This window comes from Callorhinchus milii, unplaced genomic scaffold (genome assembly GCF_018977255.1).
Source record: "Callorhinchus milii isolate IMCB2004 unplaced genomic scaffold, IMCB_Cmil_1.0 Scaffold4, whole genome shotgun sequence".
In the NCBI taxonomy this organism is placed as follows: Eukaryota; Metazoa; Chordata; class Chondrichthyes; order Chimaeriformes; family Callorhinchidae; genus Callorhinchus; species Callorhinchus milii.
Genome location: NW_024704745.1, coordinates 24,607,555 through 24,632,191, shown reverse-complemented (window position 1 = coordinate 24,632,191; position 24,637 = coordinate 24,607,555). Strand labels below are relative to the sequence as shown.

At 40.7% G+C, this 24,637-nt stretch overlaps 2 protein-coding genes across 4 annotated transcripts in view; both read left to right on the top strand.

Moving 5' to 3' along the window:
- Positions 1-24,637, top strand: part of LOC103177577 (nectin-3) — a 45,426-nt gene that overhangs the window by 5,523 nt on the left and 15,266 nt on the right. For 2 of the 3 annotated variants that reach the window (XM_042334600.1, XM_007891814.2), the window contains exons 1-3: positions 10,049-10,203; positions 18,853-19,191; positions 22,377-22,679. In XM_042334600.1, the coding sequence (XP_042190534.1) occupies positions 10,137-10,203; positions 18,853-19,191; positions 22,377-22,679 (709 nt within the window). In that variant the 5' untranslated portion in view covers positions 10,049-10,136. Of the gene's footprint in view, positions 1-10,048; positions 10,204-18,852; positions 19,192-22,376; positions 22,680-24,637 lie in introns of those variants that run through there. The other variant, XM_042334601.1, reaches the window with a different exon arrangement.
- Positions 271-7,324, top strand: LOC103188661 (nectin-3-like protein). The gene is made up of 4 exons (XM_042334604.1): positions 271-376; positions 2,643-2,748; positions 5,381-5,529; positions 6,940-7,324. The coding sequence occupies exons 1-4, from the start codon at positions 292-294 to the stop codon at positions 7,080-7,082; spliced, it is 483 nt and encodes a 160-aa protein (XP_042190538.1). The 5' UTR covers positions 271-291; the 3' UTR covers positions 7,083-7,324.

The following is a 24,637-nucleotide window of genomic DNA, read 5'->3' as shown; positions in this document are numbered from 1 at the left end:
GCATTCCAACACAGAGTACCACATCAATTTTAATGCCTGTTTTGTTATTTATTCCCTTTTGTTTCCTCTTTAGTTGCTCCCACTGTTGTCATAGAACCGTATCCAGACATCCCTGTGGCTGACAGTGGAGAAAGCACCATAGCCACCTGTCTAGCAAAAAATGCAAAGCCAGCCGCTTCTATACATTGGAAAGGTCCTTTCATTGTCAGTTTTACTCAGAGTGCCACACGTCCTGCTCCTGATGGAACTGTAAACGTCTCAAGCCCACTTCGTCTATCTGCAACCAGAGAGATGAATGGACAGTACGTTTACTGTGTGGTGGAACATCCAGCACTGAAGACTGCTGAACAATTGGGTTATCAGTTAAACATTCATTGTATGTATAACCATCTCTTCCTACACTGTTTTAACGTCCGGTTCAGTAAATACACAGTTTAGTAACACTTGTTAATGCCATTTTAGTAAATACACATAATAGAAGTAACAGTTGTTAATGCTGCTGTTTCTCCTTTCAACTTTCCAGTCAGTTTTCAGTTACATCATCAAATCTTGGAGGAGTTTTAAATTTCTGGGGTAAGGTTTTCATACATAGCTCCCATCCACACCTTCTCAACTCAGTCATTGACCTCATTGACCTGCACATTGAACACTCTCTCTCTCTCTCTCTCTCTCTCAGGCATACAAGTTCTCATTAGTTCTACTTTCTCTGCTTAACGCTTCAAATTTTACTTCCTGCACTATTGCTCCCCACATCCCACACCTCCTGCTGAGACACTTACACCGCTTCCAAACTCAACTATTGCAACAACCTACTGCTCCGCAGATCCTCAGCTGCTTCCGACACAAGTTACAGACCATCCAGAACTCTGCAGCGTGTGGCATCTCCTGGAGCAGGCTCTGTGAGCACATCAGCCCATCCTCACTCAGCTTCACTCGTTTCCTTTCTGCTCCCTTTCAAATGTCTCCATGGCCTACCATCACCCCACCTCTTCTATCGCTTGTGTTCCATTCTTGTTCTTGTGCTCAGCAAATTTTGCCAGCTTCACCTATCCCTCTCTGAAACTCCATCCTTGTGTCCCTGCATCTTGTCTCATGCTTTCCTGTTTGCTCATCTTTTGTACTATAGTACTGACCAAGTGAAAAGTCAAATTCTCTCTCTGTCGCATGCACACAACAATTATGCATGCATCTCAGGCTTATTGAGATATTCTTTATTACATGAAAGATTTGGAAAATTATGAGATTCCAATTTTATAGTCAATTACACTAATAATGCTTTGTTTCGTGGACTGAGAATCACAGCATGTGAAGACTCGTATCACCACTAACTGAATTGAACCTATTTAACAAATGTATTTGGGTACTTGGAGCAGGCAGAGAAAGAATGTTTACCACTTTATGATCTGAATTAATGCTCTGTTCTGAAACAAAATTGAAAGATCATTGTTCTACTTACAGTATGCAATCTTTTGTCCGTCTCTTCCACCATTGTCCTGTTTTGCTTCATTGTTTATGATTTTACTAGATTCATATCAGGATAACAGTCTTTTGTTTTATTTAATAAAGTTCTACAAGAGTCTTCAAACTTTCTAGCTTTCACAGCAGAATTGTTATAGTGGAGTTTTATCTGTCTATACTTCTCTGGAGAAAACTTTCCTGAATCTTCCAAATCTTGAATTTTGAATCGTCCTTGGAATCTACATTCTTTGAATCTCCATTTTCGAATATCTCATTGAATCTTAAATCTGCTCTACACTAAACTAACTGAACAGAACTTTGCATTAATATACCTGTTGAACTTTGCAATATTACATAGTGGGCTCCTCCCTTTGTGAGTGGAAGTGGGCTGAGATGGTTGGAGGGTATCTCCAATCAAATGCTACCCCTTTTTAAAAATAAGCAGCTGTGTTTAGCTGTTTTTCCTCTTGATTATTCTGAGCTTATCCATCTTTTGGATAGGCGGACAATTAGACGAGGAATTTGGAAATATAGTCTTTAATCCTTAAGTTAAAACTGCTTGAAGTGTGTTAGAAACATCTCTTCAATCTCCTGGCACCAAATGGTCCAGTGATCTCATCTGCTATATTGTTGCAGGAGAAATTTATTTCCCTTGATATAAGTTTCCATTCTTCTTTATTGTTTTTGGTACCTTTTACAGATTGATTTAGACTGTTTTTACTTCATGTCTGGTTAATATTAAACTGACCTCTTTATAAACCTATTGTGTTGACAGAACAATGGCATTTTGATTGAGCAATCGACAAACCTTTGGCATTTGAATAACTTGACCAAATTCACCCCTTTTACAGCTTGAATTCAGCTCTTCTGAGCCACAAATTTAAGTTGGACTTTTCCTTCCGCTTAGTTTTTAGAATAATAATCCTTGCATTTGATGTAGCACTTTATCATATCATTGTTTCCAAAAAGTTACACAGCTTATTTGTAAGGCTTAGTGACTTCATTTGTAGTCAAATACGGCAGTCAATTTGTTCTATGTCCCACACACAGCCATGAATTGAATGATCATTTTTTGTTATTTGGGAGATTATTGGCCAGGACACTGGGAGAAGGTCCCTTCTCTTGTTGAATATTGCCATGGAGTGTGGATTTTGAAGTAGATTTTAAAATGGTATTTTTTTCAGATGTGCCATCAGTTGCCATTACAGTTGTGAAGACTGACCAAGATAATTTACAGCTGAAATGTAATGCAGATGCTAATCCTCCATCTACAGGAATCAGATGGACAAGGTGAGGAAATGTCTCTGTTATAGTGACTGGGCTTATTTTTGGTCATCTTGATGTTTGTCACATATGGAAACCTATCACCATGCTTAACAGTATCCGAATCAGAGTTCCAATTATGAATGCCACTTACAAATGGAAAGTTTTGAAATTGCCTTTACACTTATAAGCACCGAGCTCAAATTCAGTGCCGACTGAGAAAATTGAACTTTTCTGTCTCTGCTGACTAGAAGAGCACCAGTGACACTGACCTGTGTCCATTTCCAAGGGAAATTAAAATGATAACAATCCTTGCATTTCATATAGCGCTTCATCACGTATTCAAGATGTCTCAAAGTGCTTCACAGAATATAGTGTAAAGTGAATTGACTGGAAACAATAGAGCCTCACTAATCCGGTCACTCAAGTGGCTGGTATAAGTGGCCTACTTAGTGAGGTGACCTGACGACTGAAACAGGCCGGGTGATTCAGGTCATTGATGTAATGTTAAGGGCATTGGTAATGGGCAAAGGTGATAAACATTCAACAACCTTACTTTGCAATTTCATTAAACTAAAGGCATTGTCACATTTAAAACAGATCTTAGGTTTCATTATTTAAAGTTCACACAAGAGGTTAAAATCACACAACATGTTCATTTCTTGAAGAAAGAGTCCAGCATTGTTTGCCTGGCTGCTGATTAACCTGCACTGCCTTGGCCAGCAGCTGACCCCTCAGCCTGAGCCAAAGTCTGCCACGAGTCAAGTCCATGATCAAGGCAAAAGTCCTTCACTTGTCCCAACAAACCCAGTGCATCATCATAAGTGAGAGGGTTCTTTGATGTTGTTGGTTGCCCTTCCCGTTCGTTCTCCTGTTCCTTAGTGTCCCTGGTTCCTGCTAGAAACTCCTCCAATGGACATTACTGCCATCCCTCATTCAAGTCCTCAGTGGAGGGCACATCACTGCCAATGGCTACATTATCCTCGGCACTGAGGATAGGGTTGTCCAGTGACAGGCACTGACTGGCCTGAGCCAACAAATGGGCACATCATCATCAGGGTCCTCCACCACAGGCTCATCCACACTAAAGCCAGCCTTGGCAAAATACTTCTCTACTATTGATCTACGCACCATGTTGACTGCTGAATCAATCCAGATGACTGCATGAAGAACATTGATGGATTGCTTCCCACCAGAGCCCTGAAAACAACACCAGATTCATCCATGTTTAATATGTCCTTGGGTGCACAACCAACTGTAATCATAGGGAATTTATCCATCCAGTTGTTAACAGCACAGGCTCAATGTCACCCTTTTCCCCAGACACAATTGCAGACCCAATGTTGTGTCTGGACTTGAAATGGACAAGCCAGCCATTTGATGCCTTGAAACCAGTCTGGCCAAGTGATGCTGCAAAGCTGAGTGTTTTCTCCTGTACCATAGGGCCAGACACAGGCATGTTGAGACCACGGGCACGCTGGAACCACTCCCATGTAGGTTTATGAATGTCCTCAAACTGAAAGTTCAAACACACACATTTTCTATCAGTCTGTTGATTGTCTTCAAAAGCTGTGATGTATTCAGCCTTCCTTTTCAGAATGCATCCAACTTGTGTTCCACCAATGCCATAGATAACAGCAAACTGTCTATGACTTTTGCCCTCACTATTTTTGATTAAGTCCACTCCCTCACGCGAGGACAACTCCATCTGTGGTGACATGTTTACATCACTTGCCAAGAATTGGCCGCAGGAGCTCAGGATAGGTCGTGGGCGCGGGCGAAGTCGAATTCCTGCTTGCGGCGCTTCCGCGATCCCAACATTCCCCGAGCATGTGTGACCGGAGCTCACTCCGCACTCAGTAACAGCGTCAAGCAAACAGCACGTGCGGCCCGAGCCTAGTAGCGGAGGTGGGTGTTTATACCACGTTTGTGCAGGACGAGGGCGCTTGTAGCGGCCACAATCAATGATCGTTGTCCTGAATAGTGAGGTGCTGGTTAACTGAAGCAGACAGCCTATCGTGTAATATAGACCATGAAAGAGAGTGTTAAAATGTGCCCGTAATTGCGAGGTGGCTGATTAACGAGGAGACAGCAAATCGGGTTTATACTGTATTTTGTGGGAGAAACGCAGCAACTAATTCTGCAAGCAATGTCAAACAAACAGTCAAGTGACCAATTTATGATAATTGTTTTTTTTGAAGGAATTATTACCCCCGGAAATGTGATCCACCAATCGACTAACAACTGGGTTCCTACTTACTGCTCGGTAAACAGAGGTGTGTGGAGTGAGGAAACTGCCAGGAATTGAACCCAGGTCTCTCATTTAGGAGGCAAATGCTCTAACCACTGAGTTACAGGACTGCAATAGTTGGAAAACACAATTGGCCATAGTTCAGGAATATTTGGTGCACTTTACCTGGTTCACATATGTTGATGTTGGGTGAATACAAAACTGAGTTTGGCTGTGATGTTCCCAATGGTTGAACACATTTAAATATTAGCCACTTGAGTGAGGTACCGGAGGGAGCCCTGTGGACAAGATCCCACAGAGAAGGAAAATTAATCAACACCTTCCGGAAGATAACAAAAGCTATGTGGTAAAGGTGAACTAAACGGGATGTGCTTCTTTAAGATTTGAAACTATTTCTCTTTTTCATAGAATGAATGATACAAACCCAATATTCAACAAAGTACAAGACGATAGCATGCTGAAGGTGCCTATTTTGACTTCTGACAATAACAGGCTCTACATGTGTGAAACCAGCAACATAATCGGCTCTGCTAAAAGTTCAATATATCTGCATCAATGTAAGTATGTTTTAGTATAATTCATTCTGTACATTCAGATTCTTTTTTTAAAATTGAACATCTTTCAAGTTTTAGATTTATAGCTGTGAAATTAAAGTTCCAAATCATTCCTCCCCCATTCATAGCTGTAACAATTCATGAGGAAATTTTGTGGCATTTCAAAACCAGCACTGATGCTATTGCCCACTTCCCGGTCTGTGGTATCTTTTTCAGATTCAACCACCTGAGCAGTTTTCATTTTCATCACCCATATAATCCTAGAATTATACAATACAGAAGGAAGCCATTAAGCCCATCATGTCCGTGTCAGCTCTTTGAAAGCTGTCCAAATTAGTCCCACTCCCCCACTCTCTCCCCATAGCCTATAAATTTGTCCTCCCCAAATATCTATCTACTTCTCTCTTGAAACTTGTTATCGAATTGGCTTCCACCACCCTTTCAGGCAATGCATTCCAGATCCAAACAACTATAGCGTCTTCTCTAAGCTTTTTGTGTAATATTTGTTTTCATGGTTGATCTTCCAAGAAAGCCATGTTCTCCTGGCCACGTACTAACATTGTAGGGATCAATAGGCCTTGCCTGGCCGAGCAGAGAGCACGGTTCTCATTCCTCCTCTGCAGATCAACACTGAAAAATAAGTGATCCACAAAAACCTAACTTGGATTTATAATATACAAAACCATAACTTCTCCTCTCAAAATGAAAATAAATAGACACTGGAAAAGGAGGAGGAAGAAATCACTTAATTGGAAGTATGTGCTGCCACTTCATACTAGCCTTAGTTATGTTTCACTTAAAACTAGACTGCATTGTTAGATTCTGATCACCAATCTCACAATATACGAAAGAATGTTGTTGACTGTATAAAAGACAAAAAAGGTTCCTACTTTTTTTTTTAATTGAACAAGTGTTCTTCACCAATTATTGCTCCTGCTTACATTCATCATTCCAATTATGACCATGAAGCACTGGGCTATATAGGCCCGACTCTAAATCAATAAAAATGTAATAACCATCAACTATATCAATATCTGCACTTTGTCATTCTATAAGACACAAATAGAAAACAACTGACTTTACTGCAGTGTATTTCATGGAGTTTTTGGAATGTCTAGATTGGGATAGAGAGTCTGGGATAAATTGTGGTAACATGGGGGTTGAATAAATATTCTTTGCTTGGTTGCCTTAAAAATTCTTTTGAATCAGTTGCGATAGAAACATAATTTAGGAAACTTATCACCTATAGTGTTTTTGAAAGCAGAGCTAGGAACTGAATGGAAAACATTTCAAATCTGATTTTCAGAATTGAATTGAAAGTAACTGTTTAGAATGTGTGTGAATATATAGGGTTATAAAATTCACAAGCAAAGTTTATCAATTGACAAATCTTTTGAAATGTTTTTATTTCAGGTGAACCCCAACAACGGCTACACATTATAGTTTACATTATAATTGTGCTCCTTGTTACTGTAATAGCTGCTCTCAGCTTTCTTCTTATCCGTAAGAAAATTGCATCAAGAAGCAATGAAGTACGGTTGAATATGTACTTATGAATGCAACAATTTTACACATCGAATCTCTTAACAAAGTTGGAATTTTTCTGGTGAAAGCCTAATCAATGCAAATGTAATAACTCTTCTCGCAAGAAACTAACAAAAGCGTTATACGTTTTGAAAATATTAATAATATTTTATATAAATACAATATAAAGCAGGAAAAGAAACAAGGACATGAAAGGGACAGAGTATAAAATTAGGAATTTTGATTTTGATGGAGAATGATGAATGTATATTCCTTTTTCTCCAACCCAATAAAAAAACAGTCTATTTAATACGCATGTCTCTGACTCCCATCGTAATGCACTTGCCTCTAACTATTAAATTCTGTTGCTGCTCACCTTAGTTAACTGAGCCAGAGGGTAAACATGTTGTGCTTGGCTCCTATCTCTACTGGCTATGTTATGGTTTAAATTTAATTTGAGTGCTCTTCTGCATTGTTCGCTTATTACAGACAATATTTATTGGGAACCTCTTCTGGGCAAATCCAAAGTATCATTCCCTCTCCTGTCTCGTTACTTACATCAGGTTTCGAAATTTCAATTAAAATAATTATTATTATTCGATTAAAATACTCCTGATTCAAATAAAATGAAATCAGTGTTTAATCCAACAAGTCTATTTATTTATATTCTTCACACATCTTAATCTAAGAACATTTGAAAGCCTTTACAAATTGTAACATTCTTCTAAATTCTGCCTATCACTATTACTGTGTAGCAGCACAGCATAATCAGACTAGTGTTGTTGGGTATCTCTGCCACTAGAGGGTCACATCGTGGAACGTGAAATTACCAAAACCTCTGACTTCTTTCGCATTGCTTTTAAATGAACAAATGGGCCTCCATATATAGCTCTTGTGATCTTATGCCTGACTGTGCAAGTGTTTGATGCTGTCATGGATATTGTGAAAATCGAATCCCCCAAGAATTCGCATTGCATCATTGCAAACATGAGGTGTTTGTTGACGTTGACATATCAAAAGTCCCACTGAGATCCATACTGTTACTTGCATTTGGCATAAAATGACATTAAGTTTTGTGACTCAATTTATATTATTTTTGTACCAGTTTAGAATGTGACCTTATTCCTTATTGAAGCCCTCCTACTTTTCAAAATAGAAACATCCTTGTTTTCCCTCTCTAAACAACAACTTGCATTTATGTAGAGCCCCCCAACACATATGCTCCTTGCAGTGCCAGAATATAGTCAGTTCACTTTACAGTATATTCTGTGAAGCACTTTGGGACGTCGAGAAGACTTGAAAAGCGCTATATCAAATGCAAGGATTATTATTATTATTAAGGCCTTTCCGATGAGGTATAAATCATGTCTCTACATCAATCGGTTATTACGTGATTGACAAACAGACAGACAGACATTGTCGTTTTATTAGTATATAAGATGAAATGTCTGTATGTGTGTCTGTCTGTCAATCTACATTCCATATTGGATCCTTTGGTTGCAAGCGTAGCTGCAACAGGTACAGCTAGTATATTATAAAGTGTAGTGACTGTGTGTTTTGTGGGAGAGACAGAGACAAGGCCAGTCAGCCAGCACAGCTACCAGCTGTAAACGCAATGCATGCGTACGTACGTACTCTGTCACGCATGATGCCACAGCGCTACTGTGACTCGGTGGCCATGAGGTGTAACTCCAATGAAAAACACAAAAGTGAAATTAATCCATGAATGACGGAAATATACAAATATGCAATCAATTCACTTTACAGTCTATTCTGTGAAGCACTTTGAGATGTCGAGAAGATGTGAAAAGCACTATATCAAATGCAAGGATTATTATATTATATTATAAGATATCCGAAATATGCCTATGTCACTCCCAGGTGCAATGAGGTATAAGTCATGTCACTATCATTGGTTAGTGAGATCCTTCTTGAAGCGCAGACAGACATTGTCATTTTATTTGTATACATACATATCTCCCCCTTGGCCCCAGCTCAGGTCTGAAATGCTGTACACTGTCCAGTGCCTTGGGACGTCCTCTCAATGTGAAAGGCGCTATACAAATGTAATCTTGTTGTTGTAGCGCTCGTCACGTCTTCTCGACATCTCAAAGCGCTTCACAGAATATACTGTAAAGTGAATTGACTGTATATTTGTGGTGGAAATGCAGCAGCCAATTGCGCACAGCAATGTCCCAGAAACAGTCGTGGATTGAAGTGACCAATTTATCATTGTTTTTTTTCTTGAGGGATTATTATCAGGCGTGTGGAGTAAGGAAACTTGCCCAAAGTCTCCGCCTGCCAGGAATCAAACCCAGGTCTCTTGCTTGCGAGGCGAGTGCTCCAACCACTGAGCTATAGGACTCCACAAAGCACATTATAACTCATCTTAACTCTGTTCACCCTCCGATTTCATGTGACTGTGAACAAAGGACAAAGCCAAGCATTGCGGTCCATCAATTGAATTCTACAGCTCCCTAAAGCTTCAAGGTAATTAACAAAATCCACATGAAATCTATCGTTAAGGCGGAGAGAAGATGCTCCGGTGTTCAGCTTTGGCCTTTCTTTACAGTCACATGAAATCAAAGGGCGAAGAGAGTTAACATGAATAATAAAGTGCTTTCTCAACATTGTTTTAAAATGTTTGCAAACAAATAAAAACGGGCAATGACCCAAGTGCAGAAAAGTCAAACTCAATTGTGTGTACAACATGTTTAATTGTGTGTCCAATTGAATTGTACTAAAATTACAAAGCTATTTAAAGCGGATGAGAAATTTACGGGATTTCCACAATGTGATCATTTTAAAATAAATTTTACAATTGTTTCACAACATAGAACATGTTGGCGGAACATGTTCGCCATCAAACAGCTTTCAGGTCTCAGGGTAAAATAGTGTGGAATCTTCTTTCCCGTCCGATCAGTTCACATAATTCAGGATCTGACTTCAAATAAACATTCGGCGTTGAGAGGTCCACAGCGGAAAGAGCGTCATTCGCAACACTGAGATGTCGGACATGGAAGTCATTTCCGGACCTGGAAAAATGGGTCTCCGTTAGAGCCGCAGATATATGGCGGAGCTGGAAGATGTGCTGCAGTTTGTGGGCAGAGACCCTCACGGTGTTGGTCAGTCTGACGCTCAGAGCCGCTTCAGGTAAGAGGACAACTGCGCTCTGGTCAGTGACTGTGGCGGTGGCGGTGTTGGGGACAGAGAGCAGCGCATTGTATACACAGCTCTCACTCGCTCCGCTGCTGCACTGTATTCACTCCAACATCCCCCAAACCTCACACGTCAGCACAGATACCGCACAATGACAATAATACTAATATAATAACATAATAATAAGTACAAGTGTCCTTCATGTCGGGAGAGTCGCTGACAATCTTCTCATTCGCTGTAGAAAGAGACGCTTTTCCACAGCGACCAACACAGCGACTTGACCGTAATCGCTCATTTTTTAATTCGATTTTTTTTCAAACGAAAATGTTTGTGAGATGTCCTCTCTGCCTCAACGATGGATTTCATGTAGATTTTGTTAATTATGTTGAACCTTTATGGAGCTGCACAGTTCAGTCCATGGATTCGCATGATCGGCTTTGTCCTTTGTTTACAGTCACATGAAGTCAGTCGGTGAACAGAGTTAAGATGAATAATAAATAATAATAATAATCCTTGCATTTGATATAGCGCTTTTCACGTTGGGAGGACGTCCCAAAGCGCTTCACAGGACACACTGTAAAGTGAATAGACTGTATATTTGTGGGCGAACGCGGCAGCCAATTGCCCACAGCAATGTCCCACAAACAGTCATGGATTGAAAATGACCAATTTATTATTGTTTTGTTTTTTTGGAGGGATTATTATAAGTGCTTTCTAACATTGCATAAAAATGGTTGCAAGCAAATAAAAACGGGCAATGTGACCCAGTGCAGAATAATCAGATTTAATTGTACGAAATGTTTAATTGGACCAAATTTAATTGTGCTAAAATTACAAATTTAAGCTTACAATAAATTGAAGGGATTTCCACAATGTAAGAGAATCATTTTTAGATAGAATTTCACAATTGTTGTTAACTTACAGAGAGATTTACAGCACATAAACCCAACGTTGGTTGCGTGCTTGGCTGTTTTACAACTATTTCCCTGCCAACATCAAGGCTCAGCTACAACAAATAGTGTTCCTTTTCGCTGGACTGCCAGTTCCTCCCTACACAAGCGCAGAATATCCATAACTCTGCAGCCCGCATTCACTCCTACTCCAGGCTCTGCTTGTATATTACCCCCCACCCTACCCACCCTACTGTTTACAAACATTGAAGCTATCTCGCACAACCTACATTTATTTGTTGTTCTCTTTGACCGAGCCGAGCCTTCAGCTCCCCTCTCGACTCTCTTCCCCCTTCTCGCTCCCTCCCATCCCTCCCCTCACCCTGACCATTTCCCCCCTCCTCGCTCCCTCCCTTCCCTCCCCTCACCCTGACCATTTCCCCCCTCCTCGCTCCCTCCCTTCCCTCCCCTGACCATTTCCCCCCTGCTCGGGTCATGACCCAACTGTGCAGCGCCTTGGGACGTCCTCCTGACGTGAAAGGCGCTTTATAAATGGAATCTTGTTGTTGTTGTTGGAGGTGATACAAACATTGTATTTCCTAAATATTGTAGAAAATGATAATGTAGTAGAAAATAATAATCGATTGGCGCTTTCCAGGGGATACTAATCCATTCAAAAATAAATGATGATAATAGGTTTAAAGTGTTTGGGGTAAATTGTTCTTTACATAAGCTTATGCATATTGTATGTGTATGTATTACTCTTGTTAAATTTTGTTAAATAGAAATTATATAGTTGTAGATATATTAGTATAGTATTTTAACCTTTCCTTTTACATTTTGTTAAAATTAGTATTCTGTTTTTGTATGTATTTTAGTATGGTAGAAGTTTTCTAACAGTATTAATGGTGCACTCTATTTAAATGGCAAGTCTGTTTAGGAAAACGTTTTGTTTCTTTGATGTAAAACAGTCTTTCTTCTGCCATGTTTCAAGTCAGCATGTTTTGACGAGTGAAGTGATTGATACATGTTATCCTTCTTTGGTTTTCCATGTTTATGAGCAGAAAAGAATGTCACACATTTAGTATAATAATAACAAGCATATCTATAACAATTTTTCAATGTTTTCTATGATCACCATAGCACTCATCCTGTCAGTGAATTTTCTACTTTTTCTTTGTTATCTTGTCCATTTCCTTCAGTGTTTCTTTTCGCCTTTCTTTCATGGCTTCTGGTACACTTCGGAGGGGCTGTATCACAGATTTTACAGTTTCTTTACTCTGCTTTCATTAATCCTCTCTTTCCCCAAAATTTTTGTATTTTTCCAGTATTTGCTCACTTTGTAGTTGTTTACTTTTCTTATTCACATTTTTAATTTTTTTAAGTAGTCCAATTTTAATTAGATCTTGAATTCCAATCAAAAGTTCTGTCCTAAATTTTTACCATGTAAACAATAATAATTTGGTCACTCAATCCACGACTGTTTGTGGGACACTGTTGTGTTGCTGCATTTAGCCACAAAATATACAGTCAATTACTTTACAGTGTATTCTGTGAAGCCCTTTGAGACATCTAGAAGAAGTGAAAAGTGCTGTATCAACTGCAAGGACTAATATTATTTTATGTAAGCTTTTGTACAATTTGCTTTTGTGCGTTTTTTCTGTCTACTCTGCCTATTATCTCAATTTCCCTTTTGTTATATGCCATTAGTATTTTTTTCCCCATTCTCATCTCAGCCTTTCCTGGTTCTCTCAGATTTAGATATTCTTCCAAAGATATGACACTTGTGCTGTTAATTAGCATTTTATGTATTTTGCCCCCTTGGTGCACCATAAAGATGCCACTTATTGTTTCTCCTTCCTTTCTTCTGTGTTTGTATTCTTTGCATCATAGATGTAATACTCCATTTCACCAACACTGGATTCTACATAATAATAATAGAATAATAATAAATCCAACCTGTCCATCCTTTGATTGGAGCTCAATTGCACTTGCGCTATCCTGGTTCTCAGATATATTTTCCTTGTGTATTCCTTACTCTCTGGTCTCCTTCTGTCCTTTGATCTCTTTTGATCTCCATCCAGTTTTCCTCTCTGGCCCTCGTTGTCTATTTCTGCATTTCCTTGCATCTATTGCAAATATAGTCTTCCTTCTACTGGGAATCACCTGAAAGGATGTGCTAATCCGCATTTCTCATATGCTTAATTTTGATCAGACATCCGTTTTGGCCTGCATATTTGCTAAACTCCATACTACTCATCCGAATTATTCCAACTTGTTTTCTGAGCCTGTTTCCATATCTTGTTTTTCCTCTTTCTCGATTTCCTATATGTGCATTTTCTGACATTTTTTCCACATTATTTATTTGTATTGTAGTCTCCAAACAAGTATTTTTGTTCAATAGCTAACTATGTATTTTGTTACCTCTAAATCCTATCACTGTTTGATCTGCAATTACTTCTTCTCACATAACTTGCTTAACAATCTGAGTACTGCAAAGTATTGTGTGAATTGTCCCATTGCTCGTTGTTTTTGCATGCCAAATTTGTAACTCTCAATAGTCACATTGTTTTGTCCAAGACACCACACCCCACCATAATATTCATCATATGCTCTGAAGGCAATTTAATCTTCTCTCTCTGGATTCTCAAACTATATCCTGCCACATTTAAGAATATAGCATTTTGCTGCCTTTGAGGTTATAATAGGAAATTTGTACTTTCGCAAATATCCAGAAATCCCACTCAAATCAATTATGTCTCAATTTCCCACCAGCTTCAATGGTTATGGCATTTGGACATACCTCAATATATAATCTGACTCCATTGCTCCAGATTGCATTTTGCTGATTTTAATGTCCCCAATCTCTTTTCCAGTCCACATTCAGTTTTCTTCTAACAACATAGAATTAAAAAGTACACCAAATTACTTGTGTTTTATTTAATTTATTTGACTCTGTACAAAGCCCTCCAAACCCACAACAATAATCAGATGCTTTGTTTGTATCTTTATCATTTTCTACTTCCTGACTCCCTTCTATTAGTTGTCCATTAATTTGCCTTCATCTTAAAATGATCTTTCTATAAAGTTTATTCACAGTTTACCCTGATTATTTAGGCATAAACGATCAAGCTCACGCCAACTTTTTTTACACGCGTGCATTTTTATTTACAGAGGCCATTGTTATAATCTTTATATATATATAGCAAGCATAGCCAAGACACCAATAAATCCTAGAATATCTAATATAAAATGTCCCCTAAACTAGGAGATAGAAATTGATGTGAGGTGGAATTGCTTCATGCAGAGGATCATGAGATTGTGGAACTCACTACCTAAAGGGGTGGTTGAATCAGATAGTTAAGATAGTGGAGTCCTGTAGCTCAGTGGTTAGAGCACTCGCTTTGCAAGCGAGAGACCTGAGTTCAATTCCAGGCAGAGGGCGAAACCTTGGGCAAGTTTCCTTACTCCACACAGAGCCTAATAATAATCCCTCCAAAAACCCAAAACAATAATAAATTGGTCATTTTCAATCTACGACTGTTTGTGGGACATTGTTGTGCGCAATTGGCTGCCGCGTTTGCCCACAAATATACAGTCAATTCACTTTACAGTGTGTTCCGTGAAGCGCTTTGGGACGTCCTCCCTACGTGAAAAGCGCTATATCAAATGCAAGGATTATTATTATTATTTATACATTCAAGATTAAGGCCAATGTTGGGCAAGATTCCTTACTCCACACGCTTCTGTTTACCTAGCAATAAATAGGAACCCGGTTGTTAGTCAATTGGCGTATCACTTTTCTTGGGATAATAATTCCTTCAAAAAAAATTTCACAATAATAAATTGGTCACATCAATCTGCAACTGTTTGTGGTGCACTGCTGTGTGCATTGGCTGCTACGTTTCGCCCACAAAATATACAGTCAATTCACTTGGAAGTATATTCTGTTAAGCGCTTTGGGATGTCTCAAAGATGTGATAAGGCGCTATATCAAATGAAAGGACTATTATTTTTTTTAAGATAGACCTTCACATGAGGGAAAGCTGTATGGGAGGGAGTTGTGGTGGCCAACATTTTTTGTCGAGCAACAAAGAAAATTTTCTAGATTGAATATTTCTTGATTGTATAATAAATTGTGCACCCACGCACACAAAGATTCGCTCCTTCCTATTTGCTCCCACACTAGATCCTTCCCACTCTCCCTTTCGCTCTCACTCCTAACCCTTGCTCACTCTGATTCCCATCCCTAGACACAGTCATGTCACTTTCCAAAGATTTAACAAGAAGAAAGTTCAATGTCCCCATATTAAATCATTGCACATATCGTACATGCAACAACAACAAGATTCCATTTATAAAGCGCCTTTCACGTCGGAAGGACGCAAGTATGGTATGAGGTGAAGAAATTTATTTTGAGTTCATGAAACCTACAAAATTGATATCCCTGTATTGAATTGAGAAGATTTTTTTATAATAACAATCCTTGAATTTGATGCCTTCGAGACGTCTCAAAGTGCTTCACGGAATATACTGTAAAGTGTAGGGATTGCGTATTTTATTGGCAAAACACGGAATCCAATTATGCAAAGTGCAAGCTGGATCCTTCTACTCATGACATTCAAGTGTGAATAGAATTCCACCACACCTATTTCCCAGTAAAACTCACATAAGTGGTATCAGTCAGGACCGTAACATTTCATGTAATTTACACAAATTCAAGCTGCAGGCTTGAGATAAGAATTATTGAATAATCTATACTGTGCTGAACAGGGCATGGAGGGGAAAGATAATGTAACAAATTCATTGATCATCAACATTGAAATAGCCACAACTTTTACAGGTGCTTTCATATTAGATAAACATCTCAAAGTATTTTACATAGATAGTAGGACTGTCATGGACAGTAGAACATTACAAAGAAAGATAAAAAAGAGATGTAGGAGGAATTTGACCAAAAGCAGTCTCTTAAAGACCAAAACAAGATCTGCAACTCTCCTCTGAACTGCATCTCCTGACCAGCTCAATGCTGTGACTGTCCAAACCGGGCAGATCCAAACCCGGAGTTAGATCTTTTTCTGCCTTTCTCGCAATGTTGACTCCTTTGTTCTAGAATCTAATCAACAGAGGACTGCTAAAGCTAGGAACTCAAGTTACAATTTAGATAAGGGCAAGTATTCTCAGCAAATCTTAAACAACAACAACAAAAACTTGGATTTATATAGCGCCCTCCACGCCGGACAGCGTCTCAGAGAGCTTCACAGTAACAGATCCCAGGACTGAGCCAGGGGGAGGGGGAAGAAGGTGACCAAAGGCGCGGTCGAAAAGAAAGGTCTTCATCAGAGACCTGAAAATAGGAAGGTAGGGAGCAAGGCGAAGGGAGTTCCAGAGCCTCGGGGCACAGTGGCTGAAGGCACGACTGCCGAGGGTGGGGCGGAGGACTCGGGGGACGAGGAGGAGGCTAGGAGACCATTTGGCCAATTAAAATTAGAGCTAGGAGACCATTTGGCCAATTGAAGATAAGATAGGTGCAAGATCATGCTCTGAGCTCGCGACTTGAATCCAAATTCCCTCTTCCTCCAAAAGCAGCTTTTTATTGTCTTCATTTCCAACTTATGACGGAAAATGTCTCTTATGATGCAATATGGGCCTGCTTCTATCTCAGCTCCAATCAGCTCTCTGGATGGACCTGAACTCTCACAAATTCTTCCACCTCCAATGCATTGCCCGTCTCCACCAATACCTTTCTCTGAAAGCTGCTGAAACCCTGGTCCATGCCTTTGTCACCTCTCGGCTGGACTATTCAAACGACCTCCTCACCAACCTCCCCTCCACTACCATCCATAAAATTCAGATCATTCAAAATTCTGCCGTCCGCATTCTCATCCGTACCAAACTCCACTCTCCGATTACCCCAGTCCTTGTCAGACTGCACTGGCTGTCTGTCCCAGAGAGGATCGACTTCAAGATCCTCACCCTTGTCTTCAAATCCCTCCACTCCTCTGCACTCCCCTACCTCTCTGACCTCCTCTCTCCTCAAAACAGTGCACGTTGCTTTCGTTCCTCCGGGTCTGGCCTCCTCCAAGTCCTCCGCTCCACCCTCGGCAGCTGTGCCTTCAGCCACTATGCCCCGAGGCTCTGGAACTGCCTCACTCCCTTCGCCTCGCCCCCTCTCTTCCTATTTTCAGGTCTCTGCTGAAGACCTTTCTTTTCGACCGCGCCTTTGGTCACCTTCCTCCCCCTCCCCCTGGCTCGGTCCTGGGATCCGTTACTGTGAAGCGCTCTGAGATGCCATCCGGCGTGGAGGGTGCAATATAAATCCAAGTTGTTGTTGTTGTAATGTTCATACAGTTATCTGAAGTACACATGTTTGTCATTTTCCGGACACAGGACACTGGGCTGAGGCACTTGATCTCATTCAAAGTTATTAGTGTGTTTTTCAGTTGGAAAACTAAGTATGTGTTTTCTTGGCAAGGATCGCAAGAACCGTTTGTGTGAAGAAAGCCCTATATATGAGAAGCAAATGTGTATTGATAGTTTTCTAATAGTTTGTCTTCGGCTTTCAGTGTATTTAAGTTTGTATCCTTGATCAAAACTTTTATTTGCCTCTCAATTTGTGTAGTCCATTTCTGAGTTGTTCAGTTGTTCAAAAATTATATTTCTTTTAGCAACCAAGATAAACATACGAATTCTACTCCCCCCCCCCCCCCCCCCCCCCACCAACAATATATTTACAGCAAAGGTGGGAAGTTTGCCTGAGAGTGGAGACTGAAAAGTATTTAGGAGTTGGAATTGACCAGTGTTTTAATGGAAATCAGAACAGGATTCCAATGATTGTTGCTGTAAAAATAAAACACAAGACTGCAGTCCACTTCCTCGAACAAAAGAAGTCCAAACTATCTGATCTTGTGCTGTGCTCTGGATCAAAAAAAATCCAGGACTGTCAATTCGATTCAGTGCAGATGAATGTAAGATAATGTACATTGCAACAGGAAACTGTAATGTGTGCATTAGCAGAGTTAGAGACGATTGTTGTTTACAGTTCACTGAAGGTTTCGAAATTGGACAAAGCAGTTATGAACGAATCTAGGATACAGATCAAGGGCATCATGATACGTCATGAGAAGTTATCCATCTTCAGACTATTGTGTGCAGTATTTTGCACCTTTTAAAGTGAACGTGTAACCACAATAATTCTGGGACTTTGAGCATTAAAAGTTATGATTTTCTCAGAGATATTCATCTTCGTTGGATAAAAGGTGGGAATTAGGAGGAATTATGTCCAGCCTGTCTCACATACACATAGGCTGTCCCTTCCTTCCTTTCTGCCACTCTCCATCTCCCTGCCTCCTAAAACAGGTTTTTGACAACACTTTTGTCCAACATTCTTTATTCTCCTTCCTTTCACCTTAAATTATTTCACTCCATCGTGTTAAGCATTTCAGAATGTTTGTGTTGTTGCTCCTTCCAGTTTATCTCTCTCCTCCCACCTCCTCCTTGCCTCTCTCTCATTCGCAGACTGCTCCACTTTATCTCCTCCCCCCTCCCTGTCACCAACACCTCTTTCTCAAATTGCATCTTCCTTGCTTGCTCATAGACCCTTAAATATCACTCACTCGCAGGTAGCCTCTCCCTCGTTCCTTGGGTTTGATTCTCACCAATTTTTAAACCTTGTACAAAACTACATTAATCTTTCTGAACTTCATTACAGATTGGTTTGTCACCAAGTAATATTTTTGTTTTGTTTATTTAGATTCAATAACAACAAATGGTGGGAGCTTAATCCGTGACCTGGGTGATGATACGCAGCTGGTTTGTCATGTCAACACAAAACAGGTTGTTTCACAACTCACCTGGCAACGAAAGAGAGATGAACAATTTATCAACTTTTTCATCATTGTTTTCTCAAATGGGCGGAATCAACACTTTGATGACAATTTTGGTGGCAGAATGAGTTTCGTTGGACAAGGAGAAAGGAATGGAACAATGGAATTGAAAAATATTACGCTAAATGATGACGGAATTTACAAATGCATTTTCACCTTATTCCCACATGGTCTTCTGCAGGAAACGTTAAGTTTAAGCGTAAGAGGTATGGAAAGTGTATCACTCATTTACAATTACTGTCAGACACTCTCCTGATCAATATTTACAATAGTTACAATATTTTATTGGACAAATAAAATTGCAGATCTTCTTCATTCATGTTTTGATTTACAATAACATTGACGAGCTAATCAGATTCATCAAAAAGGAACTAGTTAAGTCTCTGTTTGCAGGTGGGATAAGAGCTGATAGAAATTCACCTTGAATGAGATGGTCAAATAATCCAGGGGATAGGAATGTGTTTGATAATAATAATCCTTACATTTTGTATAGCACCTTACTCGGAGGTGGACATTTTAAATTATCCATTAGTCTGTGTGTGCACGTTTTGTGATTTTTTTTTTGGTCAGGAGAGTGTCTGATACATGTGGAAACCCATCACTATTGGATAATAAGAGTATCCAATGCATCCATGCATCCCACCTACACATGGCAATCCCAGAGTTAGATTGTTGGAATGAAATGCGCACTCTTTCCCTGGAGGGACATTTGGTGAGAACAGGATCAGTCTGGTCTGGATGAGTCCTGAACATCAAGCCATGATGTGAAATGTACAGCATTAACCAAATACTTCTTCCATCAAGTCTTATATTGCCACTATAATACACCATTTTATACACAGTAATATCTTCTCTCTTTCTGTGGTCTCCCTAGATGTAGTAGCAGTCTTTTTCTCTTCACGCTCACATTGCCTTTCTTTCTCACTCTTTTTATATTTTGGTACTTAATATCTAATGCCAAGTGCAAAGAGGTCTTGGATTTCTTTATTTCCAAGATAGATAACATCCACCTAGTCACCTCCTCCTCCTGCCCCATGTCCCTCACCATCCCCATTCCTTCTCCTCACCCACTCCTCCTTCCATGGCTTTGATCATGGGCCCCATCCTACACTCCTTTGCCTCCATCTCTCCTTCCTCCCTCTCATCCTACATCACCCAGATTAAACCCACCACATGCTGCCTCGACCCATTCGCCACCCAGCTGCTGGTCACTCAACTCTCCCTCCTCTGCCCACTCCTGGCAGACACAATAAATCAGTTATTCTCCTCAGGCTCTGTCCCACTCAAAATGGCTATCACCATGCCCCTCCTGAAAAAAACTACCACTACCGTCCTAAAGCCCTGGAACACTTTACTGCAAACCAACTTCGCTCACACCTCATCCTCCACTCCCTACCCTAATCCCTCCAGTCCAGTTTTTGCCCAGCCCACAGCACACAGATAGTGCCGGTCAAAGTAACAAATGATGTCCTCTCTGTAACTAGGGCTCCCTCTGCCCCTTCGTCCTCCTAGACCTCTCCACCTTGTTCGACACAGTCAACCACGCCATCCGCCTCCACCGCCTCTCCTCCCTCATCCATCTTAGTGGGACTGCACTCGCATGGTTCGAGGCCTACTTAACCAACTGCCAGCACTTCACCTCAGCCAATGAATTTTCCTCTCGCCACCACCTGGTCACCTGCGGAGTATCCCAGGGCTCCATCCTTGGCCCCCTTCTTTTCCTCATCTACATGTTCCCTCTCTGCGATGTCATCCAAAAACATGGGGTTAATTTCCACATGTTTGCGGATGACATCCAAATCTATTTCTCCTCCAGCTGTGACTCCCAGTCCACTGATGTCCTGTCAGCTTGTTTGATGGACACCAAGGCCTGAATGAGCACAACTTTTCTGCAGCTGAATTTCGGCAAGATGGAAGCTATACTCTGGCTCCCACCAACATCTTCTCTCCTGTGGGTCTGAACTCCTCAACCTCCCCGTTCTCTCCCTCAGACTCTCTGAACCCATGCGCATCTTAGAATCAGATTGATCCCCAGCTTTCCTTTCTACCACACATCTGTTCCCTGACCAGCAACACTTTTTTCTACCTCTCGCATTGCCCACCTCCATTCGTACCTCACAACCAATGCAACTGAAACCTTGGTCCATGCCTTTGTCATTTTCAGGCAAGACTATTCCAATGCCCTCCCCACTGTCCTCTCCAGCTCCACTATACAGGAAATACAATTAATTCAAAACTCTACTAACTGGATACTCATCTGCACAAAACTCCATAGCCCTATCACACCAGCCTTTCATTTGCTCCCAATCACCAAACCGATTGATTTCAAGATCCTCTCACTTGTTTCCAAATACCTTCATGCCCTCACACCACCCTATCTATCCAATCTGTTTAGCCCCCCTCTCCACCACTCGCTGCCTCCGGTCGGCTGGCTCCAGCCTACTGTTCGTCCCTCGTGCCGTCTGTTTGTTTCACCATCAATGTCTGTGCCTTCAGCCACTATACCCTGAATCTCTGGAACTCTCTCCCTCAATCCCTCCACCTTGCCCCTGTCGCCCCACCTTCAAATCCTGCCTAAAGCCCTTCCTTTTTGATCGTGCTTACAGTCACTTCCCTCTCCACCTGGCTCATTGTCAGACTCCGCCGCTGTGAAGCTCTCCAGGATGCTACCCCACATGAAGGCGCTATTTAAGTTGTTGTTATCTCTCTGATCCAATCACCCCCGTCATCCCTGCGACCCTATCACCCCCATCCTTGCCCAACTCCACAAGCTTCCCATCACAGAGAGGACACATTTCAAGATCCTGTCCTCACCTTCAAAGCCCTCCACAGTCTTGCTCCACCTTAACTCTCCGACCTCCTAACCCCTACTACCCTGTTCGCTCCCTCCGCTCAGCGGGCTCCGGCCTGCTTCACGTTCCTCGCCTTGCTCGCCGCACTATTGGCAGGTGGGCCTTCCGCCACTCTGCACCCACCCTCTGGAACTCCCATCACGCAGTCCCTCCGTCTTGCCCCCTCACTAGTCACCTTCAAGTCCCACCTCAAGACCCTCATCTTCGACTGCGCTTTCGATCTCCCTGCTTCCCCCCCTGCCCTCTACCCTCCCCTACCCCGACCCCCAGCTTGGGTCCGTAACTATCTTTTCAGTGCCTTGGGATGTCCTCCCGACGTGAAAGGCACTAAATAAATGCAATTTTGGTGGTGGTGGTGGTGGTGTTGTTGATCCTTTTCATCTCTGCCTGACTCTCTCTTTCCATCTCAATTTGAATGCTGCTGTTGGTATGTTCTTGCTGGTGGAGATTAGCATTCGTATTTATTCACACAACTAAATTCCAGTAACAAGTGACACTTTTAGGAGTACTATATTAAGAATGTTTTTTTTCCTCTTTAGTTCCTCCCATTATTGTAATAGAACCGTATCCAGACATCCCTGTGGCTGACAGTGGAGAAAGCAACATAGCCACCTGTCTAGCAAAAAATGCCAAACCAGGAGCTACCATCAACTGGGAAAGTCCTTTTCATTTCAGTTTTACTCAGAGTGCCACACCTCCTGCTCCTAATGGGACTGTAACCGTCTCAAGCCCACTTCGTCTATCTCCAACTAGAGAGATGAATGGACAGCACGTTTACTGCGTAGTGGAACATCCAGCACTGAAGTCTCCTGAAATATTGGATTATAAGCTAAATATTCACTGTATGTATAACCATCTGTTGCTTTAATCGTTTACCATTCCTTTATACTCATCTTAGAGTTAAGGTAACATTCGTTGATGTTGTTGATGTTTCTGTTTGCTGCAAGTCTGTGATGATACATAAATTGGCATCAGTAACTGAAATCTAATGCTGGTGCTTTTCTATGTAATTATTTAATCATGTTAATATCTTGATGAACAATGTATTTCGGTTAATCAGGAAGTTGGGTAGCCCTGATAAAGAGACCAGGAAGTGAACTTCCTGCTGGTTCTTTAACAATCCTCTCTGAGTGATTGTTAGAAAGTTTACAAGGACAAATAGGTCATATTATTATTCGTTTTACATCCCCCCACACACACCCACACACACATATACCTTTTCACATTTATTCTTTTGGGTGTCTGTTGTTTTGCTCTTTTGCACACTACAATGTCATTTTGTTCATTTTGGACAAGGTGAGCAAATGTCACTTATTTCTACTGACTATAAGCATAATTCCAAGGAACATTTTTTTCGGTCAGGGTGTTTCTGACACTTGCAGAAACCCATGAACATGCTTTGGGGTACACAAACCATATGTACATAACCAAGATATTAATCATGTTAATATCTTGATGAACGATACTTTTATTGCTGTTGTTCAGGAAGATGGATAGCCCTGACTAAGAGAGCAGATATAGAACTTTCTGTTGTTTTGTGAACAGGAAGTGAACTTCCTGCTAGTTCTTTGGCATTCCTTCCCTCTGAGTGATTGTTAGGAATCTTACAAAGACAAATAGATTAAATTGTTCTTCATTATGGGTTCCCGTGCACACACACATACAACGTTTCACATTTTTTTGGGATGTCTGCTGCTTTGCTCTTTTGCACACAATAATGTCCCATAAGCCAGACAAAGCTCCATGCATTTGTGATAAAAAGGAATTGAACTGAGTGTTTTTTTTACCTATCAGCAATGTGTTTCTGCATAGTTAGCAGAAACTTGTTGGTTCCAAGGAGATGTACGTGTTTAATGACAGAAGGAAAATCTGGAAGAGAAGGTTCTGAGCTAACAAACCATCTCTCCCAGAACTGCCTAACGCTAGTTTATAATTTCAACAATTCAAAAAGGCTTCACACTTAATTTTCTGTCTAGTCTGAGTGTTTTGGATAAATGTGCAGTGATTCAAAATTGCTTTATTGCATGAGAGAAATATAGCATTAAGGGACAAAAATAGTTTCACTTGAGTATACTTGACAAAGAAATCTGGATTGTTTTGATTCAACCTTTTTACCCAGCAATTTGAGATTGTGCACGGACTCTTAACTCAGGTTTTCCTTTCCATTTATTTGTTTTGTGATATTTCCTATCTTTACTATTGTCCGAATATGTTTTTCATTAGTTGACATATTCAGCAGTCTTATTTCTGTTCGTCACTGTGATTTTTTTTATCTACTGATCAAAGGCAAATGTCACATTCCAACATTGAAATGTCATGAGAGATTCAGAGATCTATTCGTTGACTTTTCAAATATCCGACTATTTGTCTCAAGCCCCAATGTGAATCTTATTTTTGAAGGTTTGTCAGCTATCTGACATAGGCAGAAACCAAACACCAGAATGTATCCAACATCTGTGTTTGTTTAAACATTTTGTAAAAAAGCTCTTTCACGACCCCAAAAATGCACAAATATACAGTCACTACACTTTACAATAAATTCACTTTGAGTCGTTCTCTCGATGTTATATGAAAAGTAAGGATTTTTTAATTGCCCAACTGGACCCACCCCCACTACTCCGCTCTTTTGCACACAACAATGTCCCATAAACAGCCATGAAGTGAATGATCAGTTTTATTTGGCGGATTGTTGGCCAGGATATCAGGAGAAACGCCCTTCTCTTTTTGAATAGTGCCACCAGAATAGACTGCTCCTCAGTTTAATGTCTCATCTTAAGGATGGCACCTCCATCAATTCAGG

Excerpts from the sequence above, each read along its gene's own strand:
- LOC103188661 (XM_042334604.1), top strand. The coding sequence starts at position 292 with ATGAATGGACAGTACGTTTACTGTGTGGTGGAACATCCAGCACTGAAG. Across the intron at positions 377-2,642 it reads TTATCAGTTAAACATTCATT|ATGTGCCATCAGTTGCCATT; the intron begins GTATGTATAACC and ends TATTTTTTTCAG. Across the intron at positions 2,749-5,380 it reads ACAGGAATCAGATGGACAAG|AATGAATGATACAAACCCAA; the intron begins GTGAGGAAATGT and ends TCTTTTTCATAG.